A 13,719-nucleotide genomic window follows, 5' to 3' on the forward strand; every position below is an offset into this window, starting at 1 on the left:
TTAGAAAGTAAACGTATAGGAAGCACCGAATGGAAAAATAATGCTGTGCCCGAATATTAATGCGAATAACTGCGGTATACTCGCTTGTTCCTTCAAGAGCATGATATATCTCCGGGAGAAGAGGGAACAGTTTTCAAGAGATTTCACGGTGAGTGTAAATAAGGTATCAAAGATGCTTCGAATGTTTCGCGTCCGGGCAATTATTGCTATTAAAGGAAGAAGTACGGGCTTGCTACTTTCGACCACGAAATTCGTTCTAATTTAATATCCCTGGCCGATAAATCATTCGGAGGTTTCTAATTTGGTAGGAGGCCCTTTGGCCCAAGCCAGAATTGGCCCTTTGTCGGAGCACCGGCCGAAGTGCGAAGAATCCCATTAAACGCCATAAAGAAAGAATTCCTTTTTTCTTTCCCTCCTCTGCCGTACCGCTCCACGACTTTCCCCTTCGATAGTTCTGCTATGGTTATTCCCATATTAATTATCTCGCGCCTCGATCGTCCATTGCAAAAACAATCTAACATCCTTACAGTCTTTGCTTTCTTAATTTTATTTCTTGCCATTTACTTGTCGTCCGTTTTATATTTTTAGTTTCTGACATTGGATTTGATTTTTGGCTTGATCATGCAGGATTGAAAGGAAGTTTGTCGAGAAAGTAATATTTGTCTTCTAGGAACGTAAGGTAGTGGAGGTAGTGTCTTATATACAAGTGTTGGAGAGATCTTGAAAAAATGAACAATATTTTCCAGATATATATACAATAATTTATTTAACCACGAAGCAATGTTTACATTTACGAGCATCTTCGTGAAAGTACGATCGAGTACATTAATTATATTACGCCTGTAGATCATTTACGAGTACGTTCGCACAATGGATGAACTTCCTTTCAATGGATTCGCACGTGATCCCGTTAAACGGAATTTACGTACCATAAGTCTATAAATAACCTCTGTTCTTAACAAAGAACAATCGAAACCTCTGTTTTAATTTAAGAATAGAAGAAAAAAGAACAGTCTATGTTACTCATAGTTACAATTTGAAGGAATATTCCTTATACATATAGTATATACATATATACCTGATCTTCAATCTGCGCTATTAATTAGAATTATTAATTAAACTTCAATAACAAAGACAAGAAGCAAAATTTTATTTGCAATAACGCTTGATAAAAATTAAACGGGGAAACTACTGGCAGCTACTTACATATCGCGTTAAAGTGCAAGAGAAACGTGTGAAATAAAATTTTCTCGCATTTTTCTGTTATACAGAAATTACATAAATTGAAACGAAATAAATATATAAACGGAAAACGTATAAAATTTGTTTTAATCGTGAAACCTCCGCTGAACTAATGAAAAATTGTTTTGCATCATTTTGAAACGAAAATGATTTTCTTTGTTTCGGAAGAAGCAAACGTGCTGATTTGTTTATTTCAAGAGCACGAATATATTTCTGAAACTACATTTTCGATTAAGGCAATTACTTTTAGTATTGATTCTAATTCGATTAATTTCCCCTTCGAATATAATTCACTTTTTTGAATTTTTAATATATCAAAGTTCAAACTTTTTGTTCTCAGTTTTTAAGTACATATAATGGGGACAGCTATTAATGAGGTTATGTTTGGTCAAAGCAATTTTTGGAGATACACTACCATTAATCTTTTAGTTTTTAATTTCGGATCGTATGTATAAAAGAATCCATTAATTAAAACTAAAGCGGTAATTGCAGTGGATGAAAAACAAAATATTTAATGCTTAATGAAATACTCATCACTGATGTAGTACAGTGGCTACAAAAAATATTGATACATTGTATTTATTAATTAATAAATAGCATTTACATACTGGCGAATTAGATACAAATATATTAAACTTCAAATCGTATGAATCGATTTTCATACGATTGCAGAAATGTGATATTGTGAGAATGAAATGTAGGACTTGATAGAAGAAGGGTTTATTATCAATACTTCCTGTAGCCATTGTAGCTTTTCAAATTTCGTTCATATATTCGTTCATATAATTACATAAAGAACACCACATCGAACGAAAGAAGATTTACTGGAATGTTACATACCCAGAATTCCTTGTGGTCCAGAAGCCGTACATCACAAAATTCTTTTCGAATCATCCAAGCACATACGTAAAACTCACTAATAAAACTTTTACCTATCTTTCAGATATCGAAGAGGAAACGCCTTATCGAGAGCTTCGGAAGATCTTACGTTACGTTAACTAGGCCCGCCATTATGTATAATGGACGATAGAGCGTGACGATAAAGTCAGATTTACACATCACGAACGAGCACGAACTAACGTGAACGATAAAACACAACAAGTTTGTTAAAAAATACTTAACGTTAACAAATACGTAACATTGACAAATTCGTAACACGATGTCGTTAAACTTCCTCGCACTAACTAAACTTGCTTTAATATCGATTATCGATATTCCTTTTTCTCTGATCTGAAGCGCAGTGCGTTGCGCAAAAGACGCTCTAAAAAATTATCTTGCGCATCACGCAGCAGTTCACTTAGAAGCTTTTCTAGCAGTCGTTTTATTCAATGCGTACACATATAATAATGTAATTATAATTTTTGACATATCAAAGATTATTCATTCGTGTCGGTGTAGTGTGAATAAAATACTTGAATCTTCAGTTAACACAGTTTTTCGTTGCTGGTGATAGTGAGAAATCAAAGTGCGAGATCAAATGTTAGTGAATAGAGAGGAATCGAAGATGAGTTACGTTCGTAAGTAATAAATTTGTTTGCGTTTATAGGCTGCTACGAAAATATTGTCACACTTAATAACAAAGCTATTCTTATTGAAGTAAAATTCTACCAAATCTATTCGTAAAATTACTGTATTTTGTACCAAGAAGGATGATGAAATACTTTAGTCTTGTCACTGTGTGTGGGCGACTATGCATACATACATAAGCTACTATAATCGCCAAACATAATACAAGGATACAATTTATTTTAACAAAAATGTATTTTATTAATAATATTTATATTAATATTAATTAGTTGGTATTAATATTTTTATTAACATATTTTAATAAAATATCTCTTTTATGAAGTATTCAAAGACTTTCGTGAATGACTGTATTTAGTACTTACATATCCTTCGTTTATGTCCATTTGCATTCATTCGTATTCACTATACTTCGTTCGTGTTCGTTCGTCAGGTGCAGAGCCGGCTTTAGAAGCTACGAATATAAGAGCTACAAAGTTGCCAATTCTCACGCGTTCAATGTTCCTCCTTCGGCCATATTGAAGAACACTTCCGTTGCTCGAAGGTATGTGGTTTTCAAAATATGAGGTTTGATCAAATAATACTAAGAACATTGTTTCTTTTCAAAATTTAATATTGATATATCTATCTCATCGATGTTAAATTATAGCAGAGACGTAATTGAATAGCATTATTATTTGTTAAAGTTATTAAAAAATTAATTATGACTTCGATTATTTTAGATTTTTAAGTACAGTTAATTTGTGAATAATTGTTTGAAAACTTGCGTCTATCGAAACTTGCCAAAGCTTCATTTATTGGAACAGAATGTTATACAACCTGATTTTATATTTAGTAAATATTAGTCTAATAAATATTTCTTGTACTCTAATTTCACTCGAATTCTTAATATTGTTTGATCAGTTCTCGTGTGATACACATATCTAGCCCTAAGGAATTTTTACTTTCTCGGTTATTTTAAATTATTCGCAAGAACCGAGAACCTGTAATTACACGCTTAATTATCGTTATGTATTAAGTATTTTGAAGTATCCGTCAGGTATAATAGTTCCTCGTACTCGAGTACTTCCTAATTTTAATACTTTCACTCGAGCATCTCTAGTTATTGTTTATTCTTAACATTGGTATACTTCTCAATGTTTTTCTAAATAGTACGATATTTCGTGTTACATTAGAACACATTTCTTCTTTTATTCTTAAAATCGTATTTCGTGTTCCTGTAAAACACCTTATTGTACGTTTCAACTTGCTACTTTAATGTTATCTTCTTTTCTTATTCTTTTTTTAAATGCCTTCGAGAACTTCGCAGACCAATGTACATACATATTTCGTTAATTAATGCTCTTCTTTTCTTCCTTGTGCTTATATAAGGTTCCTCGTTGTAAAACGAATACAAAATGTTACAATGATATACAGGCAAATGTCCATGTCGTTGCTTGTTAAATGCAAATACGTTGTTAAACGTTAAATATATTATTATGCTCGATTTATCGTTATTTATAAGGTGTTCGAAAATTATTTAACAAGTTATGCTCATTTTTGCCAAATAATTATTGCGATAAATTTCCTTAATTCGCTAATTTTTTGTTTCGTATATTCTTCCCTTAATTATTAGTTTTCTTTTCTAGGTTAGAATTAAGAAAAAGAAGAATAGAAAAGAGCAAGAGAAATTTTAAAAACCTAGAAAAAATATAAAGTTTGTATTTCTTTTGATTCTCAAATTTCTTTTTACTTCTTTATTCTTTAAGTAACATAGTGGAATGTTATATTACATGAGCCAAAAAAATATATTTTCACTGCACATGACGCAGTTACACGCAGGATAACCAACCTGTAAACAAAAACAGTACATAGTTCAATAATCACTTATTTTGATTATTTAATTTGTTAAATAATTATCGAACACCATATTGCATTCCTTTGCTTTATCTCTAATCGATTTTATCATTTTCGTTAAATTACGTTTAATATTGATACGTTCACTTCCATTATCTCTTCAAATATTTCTCACTCCAAGAAACTTTTAAGTTCCATTGAAAAGGGAAAGAAAAGACTATTGGTAGCGCCCTGATAAAACGAGTCACTGATCTAAACATTAATTTTTAAACATTTAAATGCGTCACATTGATATAATTTTGTTTTACAGATATATTTGAATTTGATATATGTTTTAAGTCTGGAAATCTGATAAAAATATTGTTATTTGAAACAGTCACATGAATCTAAAATAAATGTAATTTACTTTCAACAAATAAGAAAACAGATCTGAAAAATGAATTTCAAACTTCTTTGATATAATTTCTCGTTACTTAAGCAATTTCATTTGAATATTTAAATTGAGACACTTATCTTCTCATGGAAATAAATTACATCATCTACTGTAGTTTCCAATTTCGAAGAGTGTTTTAAAAATCGTTAAATAGCGACCAATATCTATACGAGTTTATTGTACATTTATAACTTTCAAAATTTTCACATATTTCTTTAGAAAGTAACCTCTTACTTTGCCTATTCAATTAGTTTATCCATTGTTTCTAATTAACCAGTCGAATATTAATAATCCATAACAAGAATTTAGATAAGTTACATAGATTAAGAATCATTTCAAAAGTTCTTACTAACGTGCATATAAACGTTTAATTTTAATAAAATACCTCATTAGTCTGATCGCTACGACGATTTTGCTCAAACGACGCGTAAAGCACTTCTAGTTAATTAAAAAGCACAAATAATACCAGTTCCACAATTCTGCTACATTCAGATATTTATCTTCACTTTTAAGCGTCACTCGAACCACGCTAACTCACTTGCTCGATTTCAGACTTAAAGTCATTCCACTGCAAAAACTGTAGCACCAATAATTTTCGAAAAAATGAATACATAACACAATTAATAAATTAATTTCCACTTCAAAATCAACTATGTCTGTTTCAAACAAAATTGACGCGAAAATGTTGCAAATTTTCTAAAAGAAACAAGAGGGGAAAGAACACAAAGAAATATTACAATTTTTTAATGAAATTTCCGAGCTTATCACCACCAGAAGCCTTTTCTTCCAAAACTTCCTCGCAAAAACACGGGAAAACTCAGGAACAGGATGAACGATTCGCCAGTCATAGTCACAAGAATGACCACTAGCGTCGCCAAGCGGCGATCGTCGCGCTACTAGGGTCCCCGTTCGAATCATCCACTAGACGCACGTTGATCTAGTAAATTCAAGTAGCCGTCTCGTACGGAACCTTGTTAGCAGTGAGACCAAACGAAAAACCCGCATAAAGCGGCCTGGGAACCAGAAGATGACCGGAAGACCTCTTCTCGTCTTCCGAATTACTAGAAATCTGTTCATCGTCGGGCGCAATGATATTTTCGATGGTGAACGGTTTCTTCTTCTTCTTCTGTTCGGGTTGGATGCTCGTCTGACTGGAGATACCAGCCTCCAACACGGGACAACGAACTTTACTGTCGGTGGACTCGACAGTGGAGCCTCTCGTGGTCTCCAGGAAGACCCTCGAGTCAGTCTTTTCGGGAACACTGGTCTCCGTGGTTCCAGCGCAGATTTGCCTGCTCTCTGGAATGTCTGTCTGAAAGTAGGACAGCTGAGAGACGTACGGAGACACCTGGAACCCGGGGAAGCTCCAGCTTCCGGTTTGCAACAAATTGTTCTCATAACCACGGAGGATCTCGTCGGTGCCGGCGAGTCTCTGTCGAACTTCTGGCGACAGAAGGTAATAGCTGGAGCTGGTCTCCGGTGTCGTAAAGCCTGGAGAACTGTTGCCACCGGATGCCATCGTTAGACGACGCTCTTGCAGCTCCCAGCGGAGCAAATCGTCGCGAAGACGATGCAGATTGGCAACGGTCAAGCTGCTGGTTTGTGCGTTCGGGTTTATCGATAGTACAGGCGAGGATTCGGAGTGAGGAGGTGGCATGGCGGACGCCAGGGCTTGGAGCTCGGATTTTAGCAGCTCTTTGTCGGGCTTGTGCAGCTTGAAACGCTTCCTACGGCGAAGGAGGGACCCGTTCTCGAACATGGACAGCGCTGCCGGGTGCAGAGCCCAGTACGCGCCCTTGCCAGGTCGATGGGGTCCCCGTGGCACCTGCAACCAGAAGTTTCCGGGATACAGAGAATTGTTTGAAGATGTTTCACGAATTTTTTCCTCAAATAAAAAGGAACCTCGGTCATTGTTAACAAATTATTATCAAGAATTCTCTCACGACCCGACAATATCCAATTATATACAAAGAACGTGGCAACACACAAGCAATTACCATTTAATTCCCCTATTAAGAAATTCATTTATTAAAATTAAATGGTTAACGAGTTTTAAATAAAATATGAACATGGGATGAATTAAGATACTATGGATTTTATTAATAGCAAACAACTTGCTATCTCACAGTGTGTTCTCTCCTTATTCATACATGATTCAAGTCATGTTAACGTTACCTATTCGAGATTATGTTTATTCAAAGAACAGAAGAGTTTTTGCTAATTATGCGGAATATTTCTGCGGCCTTGAAACACGTTATGTCAAGGTGAACATTCTGACTGGTAATATCTCTTTCCCATATAGAGGGAAAAGTACAAATGACAAAAATGGGCATTAAATACCATTAACCAAACTAACTGGAATAAGTTAGTTATTAAAAAATAAGAGGCAAATCAAGTATGATACACGAGGATTTGTATCGCATCACTATGCTGAATTACCACATTTTTCACTAGGCGTGTAATGTTATATAAACAAGAAATAGCGTATAATGCAGATTTCTATTCGCTGGTGTAACTCGTTAGAGGCGAGCTTACCGTGTACATGCGGCTATTTAATTAACATAAATGCATATATGTAGAACGTTTCGTATCTATCTGGAGGAAACAATATTTCACGCGCAGGTACGCGCAATATGTATGTTTGCACTCTGTTGCAAATTAACAAACGCATGAAAATTAATACCTTCTTGTGAATACTAATCAGAATTACTTGCTTTAATGAAACCGAGAAAGAAACGTACAGGATAAATGAAGAGAGTATGGAGGAAAACTATTTTATAACACGTTTTGTTTATGATAACTGGCACTGCAAAACTACCTATCAAATCACAAACTGTCTCGACAAAATAGCATTCAACATTTGGTATATATCCAGTGATCAAAAACGGAGTATGTCTATTTTGTATTGGAACAAAGTACAAAGAGAAACGATGAATATTTTGTGATAAATATCATTGTTTTTTTATGATGACCAAGTGACGTATAAAATTTATTCTATGAACAATACAGTTAAATTGATCGAACGTTGGTTCTTCTTTACGTGGATGAAAATATTAATTTTCTCGCCAATGCTATTTTATGACACTCCCTGTTTTTTCCCCTTGTCGCCCAGATGTATAGAGCATACCAGAGTTTACGACAGCCAGTATAATTTAATTTCGTTCAGCTAATTTAATTTCAATTTATACACGGGAAAAACTCTATTAGAATATACATTATTGCGTCGCTTAATCACAAGTTGTGATTTAATCATGAATTAAGACGAGGTTCGATACAAAAAGTTAGTTGCTCGGCAAGTTTGAGAAAATACAGGATATGCCACTTTTTCCGCCAAACTATATCGATAGCATTCTCTAAGGAAAAATAAGAAAAGAAATATTATATAATCGTAAAAAACGCTCAGCGATTTTTATTTCGTACGATACCTGCTTTTACGAGATTCTAGTAGAAATATCTACCTTTTCATAATTTCAGGATTTTTAGTTCAGATGCTGCATTCAAGTCGACACCATACACAATCTAAAAGTATATATAAAGACTGTAATCGAACAATCTACATATGTCTGGTTGGTATAAAGAATGCAAATTCACGATAATATAATGAGAATTCTACTTAGAAAGCAACAAACGTTCGATTGCTTGTAAGTCCTCGCTTCATACGATGATAACTTGGCAAATTTTGAACTCAGCTTCTTCTGTTTACCAATTAGTGAACACACTACAGTTAAGAACTATTAGGTTGGCAACTAAGTGATTGTGGATTTTATCATTAGGTGGCATTGGCATCACTTAGTTGCCAACCCAATAGAGCGACAGTACGTGTCGACTCGGATGCACATCGTGTTAAATGCTTCATTAAAAAGTTCAGCTCTGGTGTGGTATCTGGACTGCGAAATATTCGACTAGAATAACACTTTTTAGGGCTTTTTGAGGTCGCTTGTATTATATCTTTTACATTATATTGAGACAAGATATTTACGCCGGATGATTACTGCTTTTACCTTGCAATTTAAGGGAAAAGAGACCAATGGACTAAATTATCAGATATTGCACATGTTCTTGCAGCACACCGGTTGAAAGATGCGAAGTTTGAGGATTGCCAACTCACAAGGGAATTTTGATTAATTTTCAAATGTCAATATCTAATAAACAAAATCCCAAATGTAATGATCTTTGTCCATCATTTTCGTCGTATTTTCGTTTGTAGAAGTACATATCACTTAAGCTTTAGGCTATTTTGATTTCGTTACCCTGCATATCTCATTGTTCTATCTCGGTGGAATCATGCATCCTAATCAATACTTAATATGTAACGCATGAAAATTTTTATAAATACATGAAATTTCATTAGCACTGGAATAAAGTACGACTACCGTGATTACAATAGGAAAATTTGAAACCTATTGTAATATCGTAAAGTAATTTAAATTAGAGGTCGGTTGAAATTAGAAAAAACCATGTACGTTGTCCTTCTGTGGTTCTTTTACATTTAAGAGCGCCTATGTGACTAAAGTCACCTAGTTCTTACAGAGATGTGAGAAAAATATCAAACAACGTTAGATCAGAAGGACGGTTTCGTGTTTCAAGTTGGGACGACCGAAAGGTTAGAGTGTGCGAGTCGAAAAGTGTGTGTGTTGCGAGAGTCAGAGTTGATCGAGACACCGAAGAGTAGAGTCGAGAGAATTGATCGAGTTGCTAGAGAGAGAGAGAGAGAGGGAGAGAGTGTTAGATTCGTTGTGACGAGAGTGGCCAAATAACTGTAAAGTTATTTGATATAGATACGAGTATCGCATTTAGTTTCAGTTAAACAAACATCGTTTTCTGTCCAATTTATGTTTGTATATTTAATTCAATATCAATAAATTGTAAGTAATCGGGAAAAATTGATATCCTTAATTTTCACGATATTACATTATGAAGCGATACGATAAAGTTTAAATATGGTGAAATTAGTGTTAACGCCACGAATCCTTTGCGTCAACTCCTGACCAGTATCAATGTAACTTCCTGACGCAAGTAAGAATCCATATCTGATGATCTTCACGACCGAGGAATTGATTCTCCTTGACTTGTCCATCGGTGATAGAAGTTTCACCATTGCCGGACTGCTTCAGCAAATCAACGACCAAGTGAACATCAGACTTTGTGGCAACGCCTGCTCACGCTGTGTCAACGAAACATTCAAGGGCCTATACGCTTATATAGCACTCTTTCTTAACTTTGCTTGCAAAATATGCTGGTAAAGTTTGTGGGGGAAAAACTGGGGCGCCCTGTATATCGAAAAATGTAATCGCCAGGCTACGCACGAATAAGATCGTGTTTAATGTCTGAAGTCTTTAGCAAGGACATTGATGTTGAAATTCTGGACGATTTGAGCACAGTCTATAGAGCCACTGAATACTTTATGAGCAAATAGGAATTGAGTTATTCTTCTACATTGCGATGATGCAGGTCCAAGATCAACAAGTTAATCAACAAGTAAATAAACAAGTTATGGACTGATAATCCTACGACACGCAGAAGACAACTGTCTTTCGTAGTATTTGCCGGCTACACGCAGAAGTCTGTGCCGAACGCTCTCAAGAAAAACAATAAGAGTGGCGAGATCAAATTACGAGTCGATATTCCAATATGAAACACCTCAAAGCGTTCATTTCTCGAAGGAATTTGAGCCAAAAGAAGAAACTTAGAATTCCATTATTGGGTTGGCAACTAAGTGATTGCGGATTTTGTCATTACCACTTAATGATAAAGTCCGCAATCACTTAGTTGCCAACCTAATAGATTCATTGTCCCGCAGCTGTAGAGTTAGACGTTCAGTATAAATGTTAAGTAGGTGGAAATAATAATAGCGAGATATTGAACTAAAGGCGGTGAGCACGTGATCGTTGAGAGAGAAATTAAATCAGTAGACTAATATCTATGTATTTATGTAAATTTCAAGTATGCAGAAATAAAGGTTTGAAAGAATCTTATTGTGAACTGCTATTATTTGACGAGTAATCATAGACAATGGGAAGGAAGCAATGAATTTCTATTGTATCAGCCGTATATCGTCTGACAGTGTGAGATAAACAAAAGTCTACCGTTTTTGCCTCTGTTTATCGAAATATTGAAAGAGCACTCGAATCTGGTGAATGTTTCAACCCGTTTGCAAAATACTCGAGCTCGTCACTAGCAATGTCAGTTATGCTGATTGACAGCTGCATTCATTATGCTCACACCGCGTGAAGATTTATTTGATGACGCCACTATTCAATTTGTTTCGACATGCTTTTGCAAATAAAGAAACCGTAATACGTTCCGTCTAATTTACGCGTCTCTTATCGATGAACATCGACTATAAAAAAAGCAAGTGAAATATAATTGCCTCGCTATCTGCTACGTCGACATGTCCAGCGATGTTTCAACGAAGGAAAATGTTCAATGTTACGCGTTAGAATTCTGAAATTTAACCACTTCTGAATTTCTAGATTCTTAACAGGAAAATTAACAGGAATTTTTTCAAATATTATTTAAAGTATTATTATTCGTAATAATAAAAATCAGCTTTGTTATATGTTCTCTTTATAAGTTCGTATTAATTTCCTATTATTTAATTACTAAGATAGAATACACTCTTTCCATATGAAATTTCATTTATTCAAATATAAATTAAGATCGATTACCAGATTCTTCAAATATCTATGGATTTCGCATCTTCTTGGCTGCTAACCTCCAAAATTCACATAATTCTTTTCCGCATAAATTACCGTATAGAGTTACATGCTTTTCGTAATTAGAACCATCTAAGTCCTCTTTCGAATGCCCCGAATACTTCAGCGTGAAAAGCCACCTCTTCGTTAATATTTTTATCGTGTTCGTCGTAACGACACCGTTTCATTGCATCAGTACGTTTAATATTCGCTTGGCAACTAAGTGATTGCGGATTTTGTCGATACCACCTAATAACAAAACCTGCAATCACTTAGTTGCCAACCCAATATATCCGATGCTGTCCACAGCATCGAAGAAATCTACGTGCTTTGGATAATTTTCAATACGACGTTTTCGTTTGTTATCGTATGGTTTTTCCAACACCGTGTCGCAGTTACGCCACCTGCCAGTGTTTTAATTATATCGTATCTTGTTCCGGTAGTTGCAACGCTATTAGTTTCATACTAAACTCTCATAATGAAAGTTCACTCGGTCGAATAAAGGAACGAGCACATGGCGTATGAACGCTGATAAAGTTTGTACATATTTGAAACGGAGAAAGGCTTAGGTTAGTGGAAAATGTTACGCGCCTATGATAGAACGTTCGAACGTTTCAATGTTCGGGTAAAGGTGGCTCTGTCCTACTTTAACACTTTACCGACCGATAACCTATTAATCGTTTTTGTCGCCGACGCTTACCAACCGATAGCCTATTAATCGACTTTTTGTCGCCGACGCTCATCGACCGATAGCCTATTAATCGGCTTTTTGTCACCGACAATTTTCTCATTATTTGAGCAGTAATTTGTTATTTAGTAATAAGGTAACCTTGCTCGGTTGCGTCAGTTGCGTTGCTTTATAAGCTCCCACGGTTTTATACCAATTTGAAAAACTTACCGTTCGCGATGAACGAAAAGAATGGTATCGGAGAGTCTGAACCGAAACAGAGCCGGCGCCAGGGAGAATCCGCGCCTGAGATGCCGGTCGGACGTGCGTATGCTGTTGAATCGCTAGCGGTCGGTAAAGTGTTAATACGAAGCTGAATGAATATTGCACACGTTAATACGTATCTTACGTATAGTGAGATCAGAGTGAACACACGTTGTATCGAGCGTTGTAAGGAAAGAAAAAAATGGAAAAAAATCGAAATATACTTGGAAAGTTGGAAAAAGGCGCGGAGGTGTTTGAAAAATCGCAAAAACCTACAACGTCGGAAGATGTATAATTAATGAACATGAAAAACAGGAACTTGTAATTGAAAATTACACAAGTGTTTCAACAAGTGGAAAAACTTGAATGGGATTGTGAAATACATACCCACGGTCTGCTGTATAGTAATAGCTTTCTTAGAACGGCAATAAAGAACAGAAACGCGTAAATGAAAATTACTCGACTGTTTCAAGATATGTATATATATATGTATATATATATATATATATATATATATATTATGCGAAAATGTTTTTGAAATTTGGGCAAATATTATCATCGATAATTTCATTTGTGATGTTGGAAAGGAGGAGATGGATAGGATGAAAATGACGATGACAAAGCTTATTTTGAATTATTTATGACATTTCGAAGACGACTTAAAAAATGATCTGTCGTGCAAACAGGCTATAATTTAACGTAGTTCAATATATTAAGGAAATTTGATTTGAGCGGTAACAAGCAGATAGAATTTGTAGATAACTTAGAAAGCATTTTACGCTATTTTACGTTATATCGTATTCTTTACGATTGTTCTTGTATTATCGATTTTGAAATATAAAGAGGCGCGTGGTTTCTATTAGCGAAAAATTCCCTCGTCCGAACAGTTACGTGACCTCATTAATTCCCATACTGGAACTTCCATTTTATTGTTCCATTAAAATCTTCGAATTTTTTTTTTTTTTTTTTAACATTCTATCAATACACTCTTTACTGTTTAACATCCTTCCTTTTTTTTTTCTTTTCTTTATTTCGTTATCAAATACGTTACATCTGAC

General features: G+C 35.0%; 1 protein-coding gene across 2 annotated transcripts; it reads right to left on the reverse strand.

Annotated features, from left to right (window-relative positions):
- Positions 1 to 749: 749 nt before the first annotated feature.
- LOC117154509 (uncharacterized) lies at positions 750 to 8,763 on the reverse strand. 2 transcript variants are annotated; one of them, XM_076625497.1, is made up of 3 exons: positions 8,665 to 8,763; positions 8,494 to 8,554; positions 750 to 6,860 (listed from the first exon to the last, which is right to left on the reverse strand). In XM_076625497.1, exon 3 carries the CDS (start codon positions 6,792 to 6,794, stop codon positions 5,982 to 5,984), a length of 813 nt encoding a protein of 270 aa, XP_076481612.1. In that variant the 5' UTR covers positions 6,795 to 6,860; positions 8,494 to 8,554; positions 8,665 to 8,763; the 3' UTR covers positions 750 to 5,981. The 2 variants fall into 2 exon arrangements, with proteins under 2 accessions (XP_076481612.1, XP_076481613.1); XM_076625498.1 differs by having other exon boundaries at positions 8,494 to 8,707.
- Positions 8,764 to 13,719: the final 4,956 nt, after the last annotated feature.

This window comes from Bombus vancouverensis, chromosome 16 (genome assembly GCF_051014615.1).
Source record: "Bombus vancouverensis nearcticus chromosome 16, iyBomVanc1_principal, whole genome shotgun sequence".
NCBI lineage: Eukaryota > Metazoa > Arthropoda > Insecta > Hymenoptera > Apidae > Bombus > Bombus vancouverensis.